The sequence below is a fragment of the Passer domesticus genome, chromosome 6, assembly GCF_036417665.1.
Source record: "Passer domesticus isolate bPasDom1 chromosome 6, bPasDom1.hap1, whole genome shotgun sequence".
In the NCBI taxonomy this organism is placed as follows: domain Eukaryota; kingdom Metazoa; phylum Chordata; class Aves; order Passeriformes; family Passeridae; genus Passer; species Passer domesticus.
The window spans coordinates 46,811,422-46,832,062 of record NC_087479.1 but is presented as its reverse complement, the minus strand read 5'-3'; the positions used below and the strand labels follow the sequence as shown (position 1 = coordinate 46,832,062).

The window sequence follows — 20,641 nt, the reverse complement described above, 5'->3', positions numbered from 1 at the left end:
CAGGCTCAATATTCCCAAATGATATGAAAAGGGGTCCTTGCATCAGTTATAAAGATCTCTTACCACAACTGAGATAGGAAAACATTAATTCCTCATTTAAAGGCCAAAAGGAGAGAGAGAAGCTGCCTTTAGAATAAATGGTTGGAAAGGGTAACAGTTCAAATACAAAAATCTTGCTAGCCCCAGACAGTCAAAGTCCATTTATAACAAATGATATTTGAAGCTCAGCCCCCTGACCTGCACACCACTTGAATTCCAGCTTTGTCTCTCTCCCCCCCTCCCCTTAGCCAGGAATTATCAGAACAAAAAAAACCTCAGCTGGGAGCAATGCAATGCTAAGTACAATCAAGACAAAGTACTCCAAAGGTGTGATAAAGGCTGGGGAGAGGAAAACAAGCAGTATCATTTAGATTTGAGCTCTCCTGTAAAGCTACTCACTGCCCACAAAGCCACAGGAGAAATAACACTTTCCTCCTCAGCATGACAGGTCATGGCAAAGCCACCACAAACTCTGAGAGCAAGCACACCCCCCTCACAAAAGGGCAGAGGCTGCCTGCAGTGACCCCAAGAAGGCACAGCACGCAGGCAGGAGGGGCACCAGCCCCAGGTTATGCCATGAAAGCACATCTGATGTGTCTGCATGGGCTCAGCTTCCAGCAAAAATGCTGAGCCAGGACACGGGGGAGCAGCCCCCAGCATCAGCTCTCCCACCAGCCCTCTGGAAAGAATTCAGCTCCCACCTCTTGCTCAGCTTGTGCCTCTTCCTCCTGCTCTTGAACCTCTTCTTCCTCCTGACACAGCCTCTCTTCCTCTCTGATAACCATGTTCTCCTCTGGGCTTTCCTGATCCAGCTGGATCTGCTCCAGTTTGACTTCGGCTTCTCTCACACCACTGTCCTCTTCCTCATAGGACTGCCTTGGAGACCTACAGATGGGGGAAGGGATCAAAGAACAAAAGCAGTTATGAGCCTACAGACACCATGAGGTACCTCACACCTCTAGAACTCCACTTTTATCACTTCCCCAAACCTGCAGCATGCTGGGTATTCCACACCAGGGCTCACAGCCAGTTCCAGGCACCCGGATGCAACAGCATCACAGCTCACTGCCCCCACTTTAAGTGCCCAAGACTCAGCTCAGCTAAGAACTGTGGCAGAGCTGAAGGGACCTGCACATTACCAGCATCATGATGGGCAAAACCCATAGGAAAGCACAGAAGAGCCCTCTGTTCAAACCCCTGGCAGACAGGGCACTGCTACCATGATGTGGTGCTGGCTCAATTCCCTGCCTGGCTACAGCTGAAATTCCAGGTGCACCAGCACATCCTGCAGTCAAACACCAATCTGATGCTGCCACCGTGGTTCCCAGCACTAATTCAGTGTGAGGCACCAAACACAGCCCTTCTCTGTCTGAACTCATCTTCCACGTTAACAGTCTCTTGCTGCAGGAGAGCACAAACAACACCACATGAGCATGCTTCTTAAGCTGAAGCTGAACTCTAGGGCAAGGCAGCAGAGCCACTCCCCTGGAATCATTCCATGGGCAAGGCACAGTGCTTCACAGGCCATGCTGTATTAGCACTTGGTCCCAAGCCTCAGTTTTGGCCACTGGAAAAAATTACACCTCTACTCACATCACTCATCTCATATCCCAGCAAAACAAAGGAGCTCCAAAGCAGATGGGGTCATCCCCTGGCTTAGGGGTTTAAAAGCCACAGTGGGTTTGGTACAAGAGAATTGCTCTGGGTCTCCAAGGCTGCAAGAGGAGACCCAGGAGTAAGTTTATGCAATCAGCTTTGCAAGAGCAGGGCAGCCCATGCCTTTGGGCACAGGACACTGGGAGTACAGAGCCCCAGAACTCTCACTGGCTCCCAGCCATGCACCAAGCTGCTATTGCCATCTTAGCTCTTTTGGCTGGGGAGAGTTTCTCCTCCCACCCAGTTCTTAGAAAATCTGGCTTGAGAGAGCAGGGCTAGAGAGCTGGCTAGCAGGCAGCTGCCAAAGGGCAAGGCTGACTCACTGCTCCTCCCTCAGCAGGCACAAAACACAAAAACAAGTTCCAACAAGACCTTTCCACCCACCTCTCTGCTGCTGGGAAGGCAGCTCACAGGTCAGCCACCATCCAGCCCTCCACAGTGACTACATGGTGAAAAAGATGATGCATGTGCTGGCTCACTTGGCTTGTTTCTCATCATCCTCTCACCAAGAGCAAACAGGCCCTGAAGGCCCAGCAGCTCTCCACCAGGATGGCAGCAATGTCTCCAGCTCAAGTACAAGCTCATATCAAAAATTAAGGCCAGCAAACACAGTGCAGTCTATAGGATGCCTTTCACACCACAGCCATGCTGTATGGGAGGCAGCTAGGCTGGCACAGCTTCACGTCCTTGCACAGCTGATGGCATGGATCTCCTACCTCATAGAGGAGAGCCAGGACCAAAAAGACCAGGACCAAAGCACCAAGGCCCTCAGGGGATGCAGGACCTGGTTTAGTTGCATCCAGCAGAGAGCAGCTGTCTCCATCCACTCTTTCACAGCCACCACCTAAAACCCAGGATTTGCCTCATCTTTAGCTAAACAGGAGAGAAGGGAGTTGGGAAAGTCTGACCACGGCACTGCTTGTCCCAGCACAGGCAGACACACAACCTACCTGTGCTCACACCACACTCCAAGCTCACCCCTTGGATGAGGCAGGTCCCCAGGGAGAAAGCTGTCACAGGGACCTTACAGCCCCTGGTGTGAGGACAAGCCAGCCTTTCCAGAAAAAGCTCACCCACAGAGTCTGAACTGCTCCAGGTGCCTCCCCCAACCAGCCCTCACCTTCAGCTCCTGCTTTTAAAGTACCACCTCCCACTGATGGGCTTCACCTGCCATGAACACCACCCGCCCTGCTCAGCACCCTTCCCTCCTGCTACAGGACAAACACATAAAAACCCAACGACAAATACCTGCAGAGGATAATGTTCATTCCAACTAATTCCCTTTGAAGGCCAAAGAGGGAAAAGCAGTAGCCTTTCTTTCCAGAAAAGCTCTTTGCAAGGGGGGCTTGGAAAAGAGCAGCAAACCAAAAAGCAGATGATTTCTAATTGCTCCCACAGATGTTATAATTACGTTGTGCTGGGCCTTAGAGGTGCTTGAGAAGTGCTTGTGGGATCAGGGCTGCAAAGGTACAGTTTGCAATGTGGTTTAGCCACAAGGTCTGGAGAAAAGTAACAAAACTTTGAGCTCATTTTTATTTATTCAGCAGTAAATATTAATCTTAAGCACTTTTTCAGTCACAGAATAGTTTGGGTTGGAAAGGACCTTTAAAGGTCATCTAGTCCAATCCCTCTGAAATAAGCAGGAACCTTTTCAATCAGATCAGGTTTCTCAGAGCCCTGTCCAACCTGACCTTGAATGTTTCCAGGGAAGGGGCATCCACCACCTCTCTGTGCAAAGAATTCTTCAGGGTAAAGCAGAGGCTATGCCAAAAATTCCCTACAAAATGAAGCTGCCAAGAGAGCTGAGTCACAGAGTTCGTGTGCAGGTAGATAGAATCCAAGGGAAGTGGTTCAGGCAGGAGTTTGGTTTAGTTCTGTAAGGGAGGAGTGATGGGAGGGCTCTCAGGGCTCTTTGCTGCCTGTTTTTCCCTGCTCAAAGAGGAGTCAGGCACAAGGTGGGTTGGGGCCATAACACCCACTATGCTGACATGAGCCAGGAAGCAGCAATAACTTAGAACAGCTTTTTAGGCTGGCCTGGATTATGTTAGAGACCATTTCAGCCCCTGCAGCAGCTCAGGTGGCTTAAATCTGCTGTTGTCACTCCTCCAAACCCAGGAGTCCTGGCAGGCTGCCACTGCTTGGAGCACAGAGCTCAATCCAAACATCGCCAAAGCTTGGGGCCATCCCTGGGCCATTCCCCCCTGCTAGCCCAAATGGCAGGCAGAGAGCAGCTGTCCCAGTGGTGTGGAGCCTGCTCTGTCCTGCTGATGCTCCAGACTTGACCTGGCTTTGGTCACCCCTCCTCAGGGACAGTCCTTTTGCTGGGGTACCCCTCCCCTTGGTTCATCTGTGTCCTACCCACCTCTGCTTGCGCTGCTCGAGCTTCTGGGACCAGTCACTGAACCCCTCATCTTCCTCCAGCTCCGAAGTCCCAGATGGCTTAAAGTCATAGCTGAAACACAGCAAGAAGGAAAATTAGCATGAGAGGCATGCAGAAAAATGCCTAAACCTGGCCTGAAAGAGCCACAGCCTGACACAGTTCTTCTCCTTTCAGTTACTCCATTTATTCTTCTCTGAGTGAGCTGTACTGCTGAAGATAGCCATGGCAAAATCATTCCAGCATCTTTGGCCCTGGCCACAAATGTGTGCTCAGGCTAACAGAAAAGCTCCCAGGGAGCAAGGGAGACTGGCTGAATGCTGACAGAAGACTGGCTGCTTCCCTGTGTCCCTCTGCAAACCCAGCCCCAGGAGAAGCACAAAGCCAGCACAGCCCCATCATCACCACTTCAGCTGATGTCCATCCCTCTGGCTCCCAAGAACACTCCTGTCTTTTTCCTGCAAACCCTCTGTCCTCCTGACTGTTTCTGGCTTTCTTTAGTGGGGGTAAGGTAGAACAGGAGGTAAACTCTGTCCCTTTGGAGCAAGGAAATGCAAGGGTGAGTTTGAACTAAGGGGAGTGACATGGATAGGACGAGTCCCAGCGTGGGAAGAGCCACAGGAAGGAGGGGGCAGGATTTACACAAGAGAGAATGAAGCTTTTCAGAAGATTAATAGCCAGGGCTGACCCTGGCTGCATGAGCAAGCCCAGGTGGCTGTCAGCAGCTGTAAACAAAACCAGGGAATGGCCGGAGAAGAAGAAACATCCTTGTGGTTGAGCCTGGCCCAGCAAGCTTTGGCATCATGGAGCAGGGAGCAAAACCCTTCATTTTAGGACTTGTTCTTGTCCTTGTCCTCTGAATTGGGCAATGCCAATGGTGCTGTGGGGCCAGCAGCACAGGTGTGCCCATGGCAAGAGGACTGGAGCCTGCAGCCTGGGTTACTGGGGCTGCTGCACACTCCCTGGGCCTGAGGCTGCTCACAGCACCAACCAGGAAGAAGGAGACCAGAGATCTCATCTGCTGTTTTAAAGACCTTTTCAAATTATTTCCCAGTCCCCACGTGAAGGGGGGGGGGGTTGGAAAAGCTAATAACTATTATTACTTTCCAGACCTTCTGTTTGCTTTTAGAGCAGACTGCAGCAGGTTTGTCTGCACAATATCACCGTGTGTATTTCCACAGAAGATTGTGAAGGAGTTTTGCAATGCTCTTCTATTAAAAAAAAAAATCCTAAATAATTTTGGAAGTATCATGAGGGAAGAAAATCTTTTAATGGAAAAAAAAATAGGTTTTCATAAATAACTTTTGCTTTTTTCCCAGTAAAATGAAGATGTTGCTTCTCTGTGACTATAACTCCAAATCCTGCCACCACTTTTCCATGGTGTTCAATAAATTTAGAAATACGTTGAACACATAAATAGTGGTAAGACTGAAGACTTTGAGACAAGAATTTGGCAATTCAGAGTGCAGACTAGTTTTTGTGCTAGCCCCAGTGCTGCACAGCATCTGGACTGCTGAACCACGGACATGGGAGGCTGCAGCAGGATGTGGTGTGGGATGCTGGGGATGTCATCCTATCCCTTCTCCAGGTGTTTCCTCTTTGACAGCAGAGAGCCCAGCATCTCCAAAAATGCCTCCTGAGATATTTCCATCTAGGACTTGCCCCATTAAAGCACAAAGTTAATTTTAACCCTTGGAGCTGTGAACTGCACCAGCTCAGGTGCTGCTTCATGCTATCCAGTGCCAGGGCAGCATCCTCTGAAGGAGGAATGGGAAGCTCAGCCAGGATAGGTGATTGCTTGCACTGTGATCTGCTTGGGATTGTGCATCACCTCCTCAGGCACATCTGTCTTTGCATGTATCAGGAAACTCCATTACTTTCGCTGTAGGATGACTCCCAGGTTGAAATTTAACCAAGCACTGATATCACTGGCAATGGGGACTCCCTACCAGAGCCCAGCCTGCCCCAAGCTGTCCCAGAGTAAACTCTCAGGGCAGTAAAACCCCCAGCCTCCAGCCAAGAAAATAGTCAAAACAGGACTTGTGGGGTTTTCTGCCCAAAGAAGAAAGCACACTATTTGCTAATGTGCAGCCCAAACCTATTAGAGAACTTCCCCATCTTCCCCAATCCACCCCGAACGCCAGGGACACACACTCAGTGGCTGCAGGAGGGTTTTGCTGCAAGGAAAACGTGCTGCTGCAGGATTTATGCACTGGTTTTCTTACTGGTTTTCCTGTGGCAGAGCAGCACTCTCTGAGCAGGGGACAGTGCCATTCAGGCCCTCTTCTGCCTGGGACCGCAGCTGCTTCTCCCGCTCCCGCCGCCGCCGCTCTCTCGCCGCCTCCTCCTCATCTTCCACGCTCCACTGCGCTGTCAGCCTGCCAAGCCAGAGGGAAAACCCATCTTTAATGCCATCAGGCAGTCCTGTGAAAGCTGGTAACAACCCTCTGAGGTGTCTGGGCTGCCCCCGGCAAGCAGGAGCCTTCTGCAGAGGAGAGCTCCCAGCACGAGCGGTGATCCTCCAAGTGGCATCCTCACCTCCATCGGCACAGCTCCGCAGCAGGACTGACTGATGGGCAAGGACAGGGTGGGACACAGGGACTGGGAGAGGGGTGCAGGAGAGCCTGCAAGTCTCCAGAAGGAAGATGTGGTACATATCCTCTTCCCACCTGCCTGTGGGCTGAAGCCCACTGGAAAGCACCATTCCCTGCAAAAACAGCCTTGCACTCCCACTTTGGAAGGTTTTGTAAATAGTCTTGCAATGCTGCAAGGCGTCTGAAGGGTTTGTAAAGGGTCTTGCAGTGCTGCCAGATATCCAACACCTGTCAAGCTTTGGCCCACAGAAGGCAAGATCTGTACCCTGGGGATGGGTTTCCTTAGGCAGTTGAGCTGCTCCTGCCTGACCAGAAGCCAAGGAAACAGCAGTGGATGGCAGCACCTATGTCCTGCCCTGCTCTGCCCTGCCTGGCTTCCTGTCAACCCTGTGGAGAAGAAAAACCTGCCCTGACTTCTCCCAGACATCTCAACTGCTGCACAATAATGCCTCTGTCAGCAGAACAGCCTCCTGCATCCCTAAGGAAGTGATAAGGCGGATGCCACATTCCTTCTCCGGTGATAACGCCAGTCCAGGCACTCCCCACGTGGGAACAGCTCCTGCTCCACTGGCAGCACCAGCTGAGATTCAGGCAGACAGGGACATGCCATGGGGTGACCACCACTCATCCAAAGGGCCTCTGATGGCTGCTGGAGCTGGGCAGGTCTGATTTGGGGTACACAAGGCTGATGCTGTGGCAGATGCCTCCTCACCCCTGGCTCAGCCAGGTGCAAAGCAGACACTAAAGCTGTTTTCCCTGGCATTTTCAAGCCCATTTACAGAAAGGTCTTTCAGGAAGGCACATACACATGGGAGCTGGGAAGTCAATCTCCCAGAGCAGCAGGACCCAGACCAACGTGCACTTCTACACCTCAGGCACACCCCGAGGACCACAATCCTCTTAGGATGAACCTGCTCAATGGGAGATACCGTGCAACATTATTCAGATTGGAACAAAGAGCCTGTGGAAGGGAAAATGGGGAAAAAACCCAAAGAGAAATGCCTTAGCTGAGATGTGTTTCAGCCCAGTTTGAGTGAATGAGGGACAGGTTTCAGCTGGCCCCAGGAGTGCCACTCTGCAGCCTGCCCAGCTTTGCCCTCACATCAGAGGGCCTCACTTCACCATGGGTCTCACCAAAAAGCTGATTTCTTTTGAAGTTCAGGGCAGATACCTCCCTATCCCAGCAATGGGAGGGGAAAAAAGCCCATTGGGATTAATTCATGAAAAATGTAGCCTTACACTGTGAACCTTGTTAGCCTTTCTAAGGAAGACTGACTCAGAGCCTATTTTAGACTCACTCAGAGCCTCTTTTACTCTGCAGTGCGAGCAGGATTGTTGAGCTTAGCCCCAGTAGCAAGGGGATGCACAGTAGCTTGGCACTGTGCATCCCCTTGCACAGTGGTCCCACCACCACCCTGTCAGGAAGCTGGGGATGACTCCAAATCACTGCCCTCCCAAACTCCCACCTGCCCCAAGGCAGCAAAGCCAGGTTGTGAGCCCAGTGAAGAAAGGTTGCCCATGCCTGCTGCGCCCACAGAGGAGCAGGGAACAAAGCAGACCCCAGGACTAGCCCGAGAGAATGCTCCACTGCAGTGTAGTTACTGCCTGCCTTATTTTGGGTGGGGTCTTTCTGCAAGCACCAAATTCAGCTCTTTCCCTTTTTACCCCATCATCGCCCCTTGCCACCTTGGTCTCCATGAGGAAAAAAGCAGACCCAGACCCGAGCCTGAGCTCCCCTCCTCCCTTCCCTACTCATCCCACACTCCTATTTATTATTTTTCCTCAGGTTCCCATAGAAACCCTTGTCTGTGGACCTGGCAGGAAGCCACCATGTTGTTGTTGGTTTTTTTTTTTTTTAATATATAAATGAAGTCATTCATTAAACTCTGCCATGATCTCCCTCCCTTGTGCGACAGCTCCAGATAGTCTCCAATTCGGAAAGGCTCTTAACCCCCTCTCGCCCATATTGCCCCAGTTATGAGAAGCAAAGTCCACATTCATGCCAGAAAGTTAGATATTTGATTAAAATCTTTCACTCCTTCCTCCAGTTCCTTGGGAAGCTGCTGCAGAGGCAGTGCTCCACCAACACCCCCAGCTTGGCCAGGGTGCTCTGGAGGGGGGGGTCCCTTCTGAACCACATGAGCTTTCCACACTGTGAGAGCAGCACTGGTTGGCAGCCCTCTCCCTTTCCCAGTTGGATGTGACTAACTCTCTCCCCATGACCTCACCGGCTCGCTATTCTGTCCCTGCATCCTTCGAGCAGGCTGAGGACAGAGCCGGGGGCGACCGTTCTGGGGAGAAGGATTTTTCTGCAAAAGCAGAGAAATAACTTTCCCAGCTCCCCTTGCCACAGAGCAATCCAGATTTGTCACAGAGCAATCCCAGCTTCCAGGTTTCCTGCTGCTGTGTTGGGATGTATCTCAGACACTTCTGAGCATCCTGGGGTGGGGGGCTGCAATGGGAACACCATGCCTCTGCTCAGCAAAAAGGGCTGCAGATAAAGCCCCCACAGATTCAAAGATACCAGCACACTCCAGCAAACACCTAAACTGAATTTATTTTCAGATTCTGAGCTCTCTGTCATGCTCAAATAGGCTGGTAGGGGAGGGAGGTTTAATAAGTGATGCGTTGGGGTTCAGTAATCACACTGACAAGCAGAGGAAAAAGGATGATTACTTTTGGACTGACCGAGCAGCACAAATATTTGTCTTTAGTGAAAAACAAACAAAACAAAATGAAGCAAAAAAATACAAGCAAATGAGAAACTAAGCCTTGCCAAAGTCCTTGTGTTTGGGTCAGCTACAGGCGTTTGTTGGACCCCAGACAAAATGTGCCATTTCAATTTGGACAAGCACAAGTGTGAGCAGGGGGTCAGCTGTTAAATTGCCTTTCGAAGCAAAAAGGTGGAAAGATTTAATTTCCAAATGGTTCCATTTACTAAAACGGGGCCATGGTCGCCCGTTTGCTCTAATTGTTCACAACCGCATTCAGTAACTCAACGTGCTCAGCCCACAGTGGCATTTCACAACCATCTTTCCCAATCCCAGAAATAATTACCCAGTGCTTCAGGATCAGGCTGATCCCACGTATCTTCACCTCCAGCCAGCACTGTGCCAGGTTGGTCCCAGGCTGGGGAGGTTTGGGGAAGAAGCAGGCTCACAGCTGCCAGTGGGACCAAGAGTTCTCAACTTCATTTCACTCATCACAGGATGGGGAAATGGAAAGCAAGACTTGAAGCTTGAGGAGCTGCAAGATGAGCTACGGCATGCTACACTCCTGAATCCAGCCACCTGCATTTATAAAATCCCTCCATAGAGGAATTTTCATGAAATGTGAAAGGAAAATCACCCCCTTAAACAGACTTTAGTGTGACTGGAGAAGGGAGGAGAAAAGGTGGAGAGATCTCATTGGTCCCAGCAGCCCAGAGCTCTGGCAAGATTTGCTCCAGCAAGAGCTCGTCACAGGGCTGGGTCATTCTCTCACACGGTCCCTACATCTCTGCCAACAGCTTTTGGATGTCTTGGTTGGGCCAAACACGCTTTGTGGAATGGGCTTCTCTCTTCCTGAGCACATCCTGCAGGTGTGAGAATGAGCTGAAAGCCCCCTGGTTCAGCTGTGCCCACAGAGACCCTGCCTGCCAAGCATTTGGGATGCTTCGGTTTCTTCTCTGAGCGGGGCCAGCTGCCTGTTTCAGATCCAGCTCTTGACCTCACCTCCCTCCGGACCCCCAGCCACGGGAGGGGCTTGATTTGTTTGCACTACAGAACACCTCTTCCTGCAGCACGGCACTACAGGCACCCACACTCTGGCTGCCCTGTTCCACGTGGCCACAATTGCTCCAGACAAGCCAGCATGGCTGGGAAGGTCACGTTTCCTTTGGGCAATTCCTCACCGGCACTTGAGGAGATTTTAATATTCAGGCAAGGGAAATTTCTGGCAGCAGATGAGCTGTGTTTAAGGGAAACTCTGCAGACTCGAGGAGTCTTTTGCATGGTTGACGGCTCAAAGGAAGCTTTGCTGGCCCAAACCCAACCTCCAGCACTAAAGTTAATTCCAGAAAGGAAAATCAAATGCCTCCCAGAGGCTTTGGGCTTCGCAGACCTGCGCCAGAAAAACTCAGGAACCCTCTACCAACACACTGGACATTCCTGTCTCCTGAGCTCACCGGGGTACCAGGCCAGGAGTGTCCTGGTTGGTTGCCGTCTCTGTTGGGTAGGTTGCCCCCACAAAGCCAGGGCACAAGAGGAAAGAGGTTTTGGGAACAGGATTTAGGAGAAGCCATGTGCAACCCCAGAAGATAGATTACCCCAACACCTGTGAAAAACCCAGTGTCCACCACAGCTGGAAATATCCCCTGGGAGCCATGGGGCTGCATAAATTAGAGAAGAACTGGGAAGGGCAGCCATCCTATCTCCCCTCTGCTGAGGTTTAGGGGAAGGGAGATGCCAGAAACCAACGCAAGGGAGTTTCCCCTTCCATGCAATCCACTGCAGCCTGCATTGCCCTGTCACAGTGCCAGGTAACAGAGTGCAGAATATGGCCTAGGATCATCAACAAGCTCATCTGCCGCCGAGCAGAGCTGCCAGGCTTTATTTCATATTGCATTTATCACACATCTACAAAGGGCCCTGACTGCTGGCAGGAGATGTGCAGCTCACCCTGTCACACGAAAGGGAAGAGGACACCCTCCGAAGGCTACAACTCCCTCACCCACTTGACCTTCTGCCAACAAATTAATCACTTATTAGTGGCATATAATGGCTCTGTGTGACTGAGTCAAGCATGCTGAAGTACACAGATAAAGCCTCCACTCATGTCATTCAGGACCACTGGTGTCAGGCCACCACAGAACTCATGGGTTTCCATGCCTCAGGAGTAACGTGGCTGGATAGCAAAGATTACAGCTGGGTCATCGTCCTGCTGAATAAGGAACGGGGTGAGGATAGCAGTACAATACAGGGAGACTGAGAAAAGAAATAAAATCAAGAATTATTATGTCACATCCTGAAGTTTATTTCAGCCTTGCCTCGGGAGAGTTATTCTAGCTCCGCAACAGCAGTGTGTCAGTCAAAGGAAGCCAGAGATACTCCACAAGCCTCTCCCTCCCATACATTCATGTAATTCCTCAGCTGCATTGCTCCGTTCAGAGTCCAGGCTACAGAGTTTGAACAAGAAGGGGGGCAGGGGGAGAGGAAAAAATGCATCTATGTGCTTCACCCTCAGCCTTGTTCTCATACCAAGCTTCCCCACCCCACACGTAGCTGTGCAGTCTCGGCCACGTCTCCCCATTTCTCCTATAAATCACAGGCCACCTTGAGGATGTGAACAGCAGGATGGAGCTGCTTCACACGCAGGAGTGGCCACAGAGCCCTGCTAGAACTGGGGGTGTGGAGAGGCAGCACGTATGGGGTGATAAGGACACACCAAGGCATCCGAACAGAACATGATACATCCCAAACTTTCATCAAGCAGAAATAGAAGGAAAACCACATTTAGCATTGTAGAGAGCTACCTCCCTTTTAAAAATAAAAGCAACTCTTCTTTTTTTAAACAGATCTTGTATTTCCTCCGTACAAGCACATCCCTTTTTTGCCCTGAGAAGGATGTGCAGATGTACAGCCATGCATCACATGTGTCACATATAAAACTCTGCCTAGTTTAGCCTTCACTAAATCCCCTGCAAAGATTGACCTGTCACTGTGGCATGACAGGCAGGGAAAGCCCCAGGATGGTAATTTACTGCTTCCACAAGCAAAACAAGACACACTTGAGAACGCTGGTGGACAATGGCAGGAGCAGATCCTGGAGGAGGGATGAAAGCAAGGCTGGTCCTTCACCATGAGCTTCATCTGTCCCCTGCTGCCACTCACAGGACTGTGGCTCCAACAAGGTACATGGAATGCTCCATGCTTCCAGACGCCATAGGTGAGGCACAACCACTCAAAGAAGCACAAGGCAACCAGTGGGAACAACTGTTTCTTTTTATTATTATTGATTTTGATCACAGCAGACAGAATCCAAACGAATCGCCTTCAAGATGATGAATTGCACTCTCAGGACCGTGGGTCCTTAGCACACAGATAGGCTGGTGCAATCATGTATCAACATCACCGGCCAGGAATTTGGCAGGGGGGAGGAAAGGGCTGGAGCCCCAGCCCTCCCAGCACTCCACTGCATTCAGTAGGTGTGAGAAATCGGCGCTGGGTACGACCTCGAACCATGGCTCTTTCTCACGGTCTCTCCATCTCAGCCCGAAGGTTCAAGGAATTAGAGGGTTTTTTCTACAGGGCAGGAAGTCTGGCCTCTGTTTTTGCAAGGGAGAAGCATGTCAGAAGAAAAAATAGCCTTGCCAAAGAGATGCAGACTGCCTTACCCAGCTTTTGTATTTTATTCTTCTCCTCCTTAAGAGGGAAGCAAGACTCCACAGCCTCCCTGCCTCGGCTGCAGTCAGCCAGCATCCTTCCCGACACACTCCTGCTGGAAAACAAGTCTGAGCCTAGAAAGGTGAACAATTACCTTATCCCTGCTTCAGGCCGGGATTAGGAGCAAGATCTGTGTCAGTGTGGTGTTTTTAATGGCACAGCTGGCTGGGCCCTGCTTGGCAGCCCTGGGGGCGAGGCAGTGCCCCGGCAGCAGGAGGGAGTTTGCAGTCTGAGCACGGGCAGGAGCCCGTGAGAACACTGCTGCCCGCTTCCTGGGACAGTCCAGGCTCTCCTTGATGGCCAATGCTGAGGAGCTGTGCTGCAGCAGGAACCCCATCACAGCAAGCCTCGCTCCCTGCTGCGCTAGGTCTCCACCAGGAAAAAGAGTCTGCCCCAACATACTGATCCCAAAATCCTGCGTTTGAGGGCAGCTTCTTGCTGTGGGACAGAGGCACTTGGCAGCCCCAGGTGCCCTTTGCCCACCATAGAGCTGAGGGATGGTGCTGATGCTGTTTGATGCTCCATCGAAAGAGTTAGAAATGGAGGGAGAAGGGGAAATCAAAAAAATCTGGAAGCTGAAAATTAGTTTTCAGACACCATCCCAGCTGGTGTCTCAGGCCTCAGCTTCTCCAACCAGTGCTCCTTCTAGCTGAACCACACTCAGATACACATGGTGGTCTTTCTCCACACCATCAGAGGATGACAATGACCTGTGGTTGCAGCCCTGATGGGCTCAAAGGCTCACTACAGCTTCCAAAAATTTCCATGGGCTCAAAGTTCAGGCCCTGAATATCCAATTGCTTGAGAGAAGGTAAAAATCTGGGTCAGGCCAGGCTAAAGGCAAATAAAACCCATGCACTGGTTTCTGGGAAAGGTCAGTAGTAGGTGGAACTCTGACAAAATAAACGCCGGGGCTGGAAAAAATCTGGGAATGGACCCACAGAGTACGCAGAGGGGACAGATGAGCTGCTTCAACTGGAGAGAAAGGATGAGCTGCTATCCTTGAGGTCAAAGCTGAGGGTGGGCACCCCACAAGACACCCAGGGAGGGACTTACCCACCATGCACTGGCTTAGCCCTTACCCTCACCCTGCCCCACAGCTCAGCTGGGCTGCAAATCTCCAGGCTCCTCCTGGCTTGCAAAATATGGTGGCATCACTCAGCAAGCAGTTGGCACCACAGAAAGCACCCTGGGATGTGGAAATCCCCCAGGCACGCCATCAGTCAGGCCCAAAGGGCTCTCCTGGATGCTCCTCCCTGCCAGCAGCCTCTGCTCATGTCTCCCTTTCCATCTGCCCTCCACTTGTGGGGTCCACAAAGATGCCCATCTGTTCTGCCCTGTCCATGGCAATGGGGCACAGAGGGATAAAAAAATGAATGCCACTAACAAAAGCATCAAAATAGGGGACGCTCAAGAAGGGAAGTACCACAGGCTCCTCATGACACATTGAGGCAGCATTGCAAAGCATGAATCACACTGATGAAGGCCCTGTGTCCCCTGGTGTCCCCATGCAGGTATCCCTCCCTCCTCTTCTCACACAACTGCTCTGCTACTGGCTCCTTCCTACACATTTCAGTTTCTCCATCTTCCCATAAAGAGCTGCCCCACTTCTTCACAGCAAGAATTCCTCGCTCCCTACACCTATCCAGGAGCCAGGGAGCTGAAGCAAAGTGGTGCTGCAATAGCCCCTGGAGGCAGTAGCTATCTCTAGGCAACAAACTGTGTCCAGACCATGTCCTGGCATCAACCACACACTCCCCCACCCCACAAAAAATGTTCTTCCCCTTCAAAACGCCATCCAGCCCTCCCAAATGCTTCAAGTTCCTTGTTCCCAGCTCAGCACACAGGAGGTCAAGACAAAAATACTGGAGTAGCATCTTCCCTGCTGAGACACATCCTGGCAAGCTTCGGGAAACATCGAACGCAGACGGAAAGGAAAGCATCCCACAGGGCTGGGCAGAGCCCCCATATCCTGATCAAACTAAATATTGCACTCATGACACACACCAAAATTCAAGTTCAGGGATTTTTAAAGCTACCACTGCGCTGAGGAACTCTGAGAATCACAAAGGATATTGCTTGGAAATGCAGTAACTTGTTGTAGGGAGAAAGAAGGAGCCCTGCAGCCGCCTCACGGGTGCCAGGACATGAGTGCTGGAGGTGGCAAGCATCTCATCACATACAGCAGGCCAAAACACAGCACTGTGCAAGATTCATTTCAGATCTCATATTCTGGCTTCCCATGTTAATGGCTCCACAGAAGATAACAAAGCAAAAATCCCATCCTACAGAGTTCTGTCTCGTGATCACATTTTCTGACTTGTTTTCTTCCCTTGGGATTTTTCATCCTCAAGATTCAGCCCCTTTTCCCACAGGATTATTTGCACTTCAAACTCCGTGGCACTGCAAAGACATACAATTAGAGACACTGGTTTATTTGTCTCTCTGGAGCAGCCATGCTCTGGAGCCCCTGTTCTGGACCAGGTCCCCGTTGTGCTGGGAAGCAAAGGGGTGTTGTAGCATGTAAGAACACTGTCCTTTTTCCCCAAGAACAAACCACAGCTTGCTTCCGAATGGCACCCCAGATTCAGCCACGTGCCAAATTAAAGAGACAAGGGCAGCAGTGCTTCCAACTCACATCCATATGCCCACACACCCCACCCCAGGGCCACACATCCCAGCCAGGCACCCAGAGCCCAGCGATGGGTACACAACTGCAGCAAGCCACCACAGCACCCAGTGGGAGCAGCATCAGCCACGAGGCCAAATAATCCAGTTCCAAGGAGCAGCACAGCTGCTTTACAGAGAGGCTGATTTGTAGGTTAATTAAACAGCCATATTCTTCTGTGAAACACTTCAGGCTCGATAAATAGAGGGAGAGTAAAATTCCAGCAGGAGCAGATAATGAACTGAATGAATCGACATGACAGGTGCTGGATCCCTATCTTATTTATAGGAATTCATTAGAAGGAGAAGGAGAAAGAGATCATGATAACAAGATAAAGTGGCTCATGTTTGGAGAGGACTTTAAAAAAACACAAAGCCTTGTGGGCGTGTGAGGGATCATCGCTGTAAGGGCGCTGCAAAGGGAGAAATATTTCCCCAGTGATATCCTGATAGAGAAACTATGCTGGACAAGGGGAGTGCCTGGGCGCACGGGCCAAAGCAGGGAAGGTAGATAGCCCTGCAATTGCCCATTCTTCTCATACCTTTCCCAGGTAATTACTCAGCCACTCTGCTCTGCACTTGCAAGGCCTCACCCTGGGCTCTTTTCAGCCTCCAACTTTTCCGATGTCAACGGAACGTCCCTGCCTGCTCCTTCTGCACAGCCACTGAGGAAAAAGGAGGGCTAATTTTTCCAGTCCACCTCCTGGCTGGGCAGAGGTGAAAGATGGTTCCCAGAGTACTGGCTCAGTGCTTCAGCCTCCAGTTGTCTCCAACGTACACCAGTGATCCCAAGCACACCAAACCACTCCGGAGCACTAAGCCTGGCAGCAGTCAGCGGAAAAGCCATTCAATGCAAATCTGACTCCTGGGACTGATATTCGGGTGATGCTTCACCCATGGGCCCCTTTGTCTGAAATGCTGGGGTTTTGTTTCAAGCACAAGGCAGGATGCTGAAAGCATTGGGACTCAGCTCTTCAGCCCAAAATCCACAAGACTAACACTGGTTTCAGCTCAGAAACCCTTAACCCAGCTGTTGGACAACTGGCTAGCAGCACCTGTAGCTGGGCAATGCCAAGAGAAGGCAACTCCCTGGTTATCCCTGCTGTTGCCCTGCAGCAGGAGCAGCCAGGTAAATCCTGACACCACACTGATGTCCCCAGTGCTCGTGGTTATGGCTCTGAGCAGCTGTTTTTACTGTGTGCTCCAGGTCTCCAAAGCACTCGGACACACCAGAAGAGGCCAGGACCTACACAGTGTACAACCACTCTGTTGCAGTCACTTTGGGACAGAAAAAAGCAGAGCACAGAATCTTGACAGCAACCTATCTTCAAGGCAGCAGCCTCGAGCCACTCACTAAAGAAGCTCTTTCCTTCCTGCAGCCAAGCTGGCAGGACTTGCAGAGCCAGCCCTTCAGCTGATCTCAGGAACTCCAGGAGAAACTGCTCCAGGAGAAAAATACAGCTGCAGAATGGGCTACGGTGTGTATGGAGCAGACCCTGCCTGTTCCACTGTTGAATCCTGTGAGCATAAGTGAGGGTTTTTGTGTGTAAACCATGGAAATCCCTCACACCCCGCTCTGCTCCTCATCTGTAAGCAGGACTGGAAAACACAGCCACAAAGCTAAACCTCAATCAGGTTAAGCGTAATAACCCTACTCAGGAAACATGTCACCTTGTAAAAAAAGTCCCTGTGAGTCTCTGGGACACCAAAAGTCCCTTATCCAAAGCAGGAGGAACTTGGAGATGTCACTCAGGACAGGAAAACACCCCTGGTTTCGACTGAGGACAGTCCTTTGGACACCCCTTTTCTCTGCATGAAGCACATGTGCTTCCCCTTGCTCCCCCTCATCTGTCACCCTGCAAAATAAATTGCTGCCCAGCTGTAAGCAGGCGATTCCCACCCCAGTTCATTTGCCTGGCCCTCCTCAGTACCAGCTGGCCCCAAATCCGAGCTCGTCCTGCCTTCTGCACACCCACAGAGGTTTCCCTACCCCTCGCAAGCCGCTGACAAAGCCCTGCTCTATAACAGGGATGTGTAACTCAGATCCCAGTCCCCCTGGGCTGAGACCAGGGAATGGGTCCAAGAGGCCAAACAAAAGATGAACCCAGAGGAGTCAGATTCTCCTGCCCATTTTCCACCCGGGGGCCTGTGCAACCAGTGGGAGCTTCTCTGCCAGCCTCCCTGGGTCCAGAAGGGCAGAAAGAGGCAAGGACCGGATGGGAAATTTACCTTCCAAGGCAAGAAACTTATTTGAGAGATGAGGTTTAGAGGCTGCATTACCAATCAGAGATCCCAAACTGAGTGGAAAATGCCTGGTGAAATAAACCCCACGGTGACATCCTCCACCTCTCAGCTGGAGACCAGCAGTCCCAGCGAGCACAAGGGAGCCAAGAGGCGCCCAAGGGGCAGAGTGTGAGTCCAGCACTGCCTAATCCCACCTCTCACCCATCCATCTGCTCGACTAAATACGAAAAGGTGAGAAGTGCCTCTCTCCAGCCCAGTCAGGGCCATCACCATGGCACACCAGCATCACCCAGAGATGGATCCCAGAGACCCATGGAGGGAAGCAGCAATTCCAGCCCCCAGGGAAGAGCACAGTGACCGCATGGCAGGGAATCTCAAAGCCGGCAGACAATGTAGCCGTCCTCCCGGGCTCAGCGCCGGCTGACAAACGGGAATGAGCCCAACTGAGCCATCCACCTCCCTGCCCTGGCAATTATACTCTGAGAGAAAGGTTCAAAGCACTATTGTGATCAATTAAATCGAAAAAAAGAGCGGTGTCAGCTTGCAGCCCTGGGAGGATCCAGCCCTTCAGTGATCTCTGAATTAAAAACGCGCATCACAGCGTGCACAACGTACAGCTCCTGCGGGGAAAAAAGAAAAATCCTTTTTCTAGGCAGAAGCGTTCGGCACTCGGGAGACACAAAAAGCCACGTACTGAGACATCCCTCGCAGGGAGAGGGGAAACCAGCGGCTCAGGTGAGTGTCACAGTACAGTTGTGCTCAGTTATTTCAGTTGCGAGCTCCTGGAAAAGCCATCACTAAGTTCAAATCTGCTTTCCTCATACAGCTTTGGGGGAGGAGAGGGAGGCTTATCTATTATCCTTCCTTCCCATGCACGGGGTCTGCTGGAAAACCAGCGTTAAGGGCGAAATCCCGCCGATTTAAAGGGGCACGGAGACGCTCGGCTCCCTCTCCCCTTCCCGCACCGCGCCCCTGGGCGCGGGCACATCCCGCCGGGGCGGGCGGCGGGTCCCGGCGGGCAGGTGGGCGCTCACCTGATGAGGTTCTGCAGGCCCTGCTTGCTGGAGTTCCTCCTGAGGATCGCGCTGGTCATGGTGGCCGAGCCGCGGCGGGCAGGGTCCCGCTGCCGCCCCCTCCCCAGCGCCGCAGGCAGCCGCCCGGCACTGCGCGCTCCCGCGGCCCCCTCTCCGCCTTCAGGAAGTTCTGCAGCTGGTTTCCTTTTGTTTCTGCTAGCCCCCCCCCCCCCCCGCCCCCCTGCTCCACACCCCCGGCTTGTCTCCTCCACCTCCTCCTCCCCCTGTGCCTCGTGGAAGTGCCACGGGAGAATCTCGGGCCCCGCGGCACAAAGCCCGGCGCTCCCCACTCCCCTGCCAGGGGGATTCTCTCCTGCCTTTAACTCATCTTCTCCGGCCCCCTCCTCTCCCCCGCCCTTTTTTTTTCTTCCCCCCCCCCCCCTTCTGTTTTTTTCCCACCTTGACCACTGTTTTTCTGATTACACAAAGCGGCCAGGGAGCAGACATCCAGGTTGGCAGCTTGCACCCGACGGGCTGTAAATCACTCCTGCTCCATTCACAGCAGAAGTCGTGCATGAAGGTCTCGCCTCCAAAGAGTCCCTGCACGCCCGAAGGTGAGCCAAGAGTCAGATTAACACGGAAGGGGCTTAGCACTGGGAAATGCCACACCAGAGGAAAATGTTCTCCTGGGATGGAGATAGCAGCAAGATTCTGGGGGAAGCCACGGAGCTGCAGCCTCAGGCAGGCTACACGCTGCTCCTGCTCTCAAACATTGCCCCCTCACCGAGTCACCAAGTCGCCCATGCCTCAGTTTTCCCAGCCATCAAATTGGGCAAGAGGCAAAAAATTCAGCTAAATGTGGCTTGCCTCCATGAAACACTGATATTTCAGGAGATAAAAGAAGTGCAAGAGTGTCTGATGAAGGACTAAGATAAAACAAAATGCTAAAACAAATTGCCCATCTGCCACACATTCAGATTGTTGTTCTTCCTCATGGGAGTAGTCTTGGGAGGAAAAAACAGAAGAGTCTTTCTCCCTAAACTGAATCTCCGTGTGCTTTTTGGGTGAAAAGAGAACCTCTGCTATGCCAAACCAACAGGTGCCTGGACTTGTACCTAGCAAGTTCCTGCCCTGCCCTATACTTGCCATTATGGTGCTCATGGCATGGCCTGCCCATGTTCCCCAATGTAAGAGGGAATATTCCTCTGGCTGTCTGCAAAATGGGAGCAGTTATGATGGAACCACTCTGCTGAGACCTTCACCTTCCTTCTGCTTTCAGTCCCTCTCATCTCATTTACACGTTACCTTTCGATCTCTTCTGCAGAAATGTTTCTTGACTCCTGGTAAGCTGAAATGGGGAAGTTGCCCATGAAATACACCAAGAAATCTCAATAAAAAAAAGGAAGTACCTGCCCTCCCTTCCCCTGTCTCTTCATTTCAAAACAGCTTGGTTTTTTTCCCCCTGCAGGTATTTACTAGCCATCACCTAAGTGATTATGAACAACGAAATCCACAAAGCGCAGACATTGATGCTGGCCTCACTCTGTGGGCTGCTCAGATGATGGCACACTGCATATTTTTCTTTCTAAATTCAGTGAGAAGATGCAAGAGATCCACCACAAAAGATCT

The 20,641-nt window shown here is 51.6% G+C and overlaps 1 protein-coding gene across 2 annotated transcripts in view; it reads right to left on the bottom strand.

The window, feature by feature from the left end:
• The window catches only part of LSP1 (lymphocyte specific protein 1), a 47,920-nt gene that overhangs the window by 17,096 nt on the left and 10,183 nt on the right, over positions 1–20,641 (bottom strand). The window contains exons 1-4 of one of the 2 annotated variants that reach the window (XM_064425226.1): positions 19,034–19,216; positions 6,298–6,450; positions 4,058–4,147; positions 741–924 (exon numbers count right to left, since the gene is read on the bottom strand). In XM_064425226.1, coding sequence (XP_064281296.1) covers positions 741–924; positions 4,058–4,147; positions 6,298–6,450; positions 19,034–19,092 — 486 coding nt within the window. In that variant the 5' untranslated portion in view covers positions 19,093–19,216. Of the gene's footprint in view, positions 1–740; positions 925–4,057; positions 4,148–6,297; positions 6,451–19,033; positions 19,217–20,641 lie in introns of those variants that run through there. The other variant, XM_064425225.1, reaches the window with a different exon arrangement.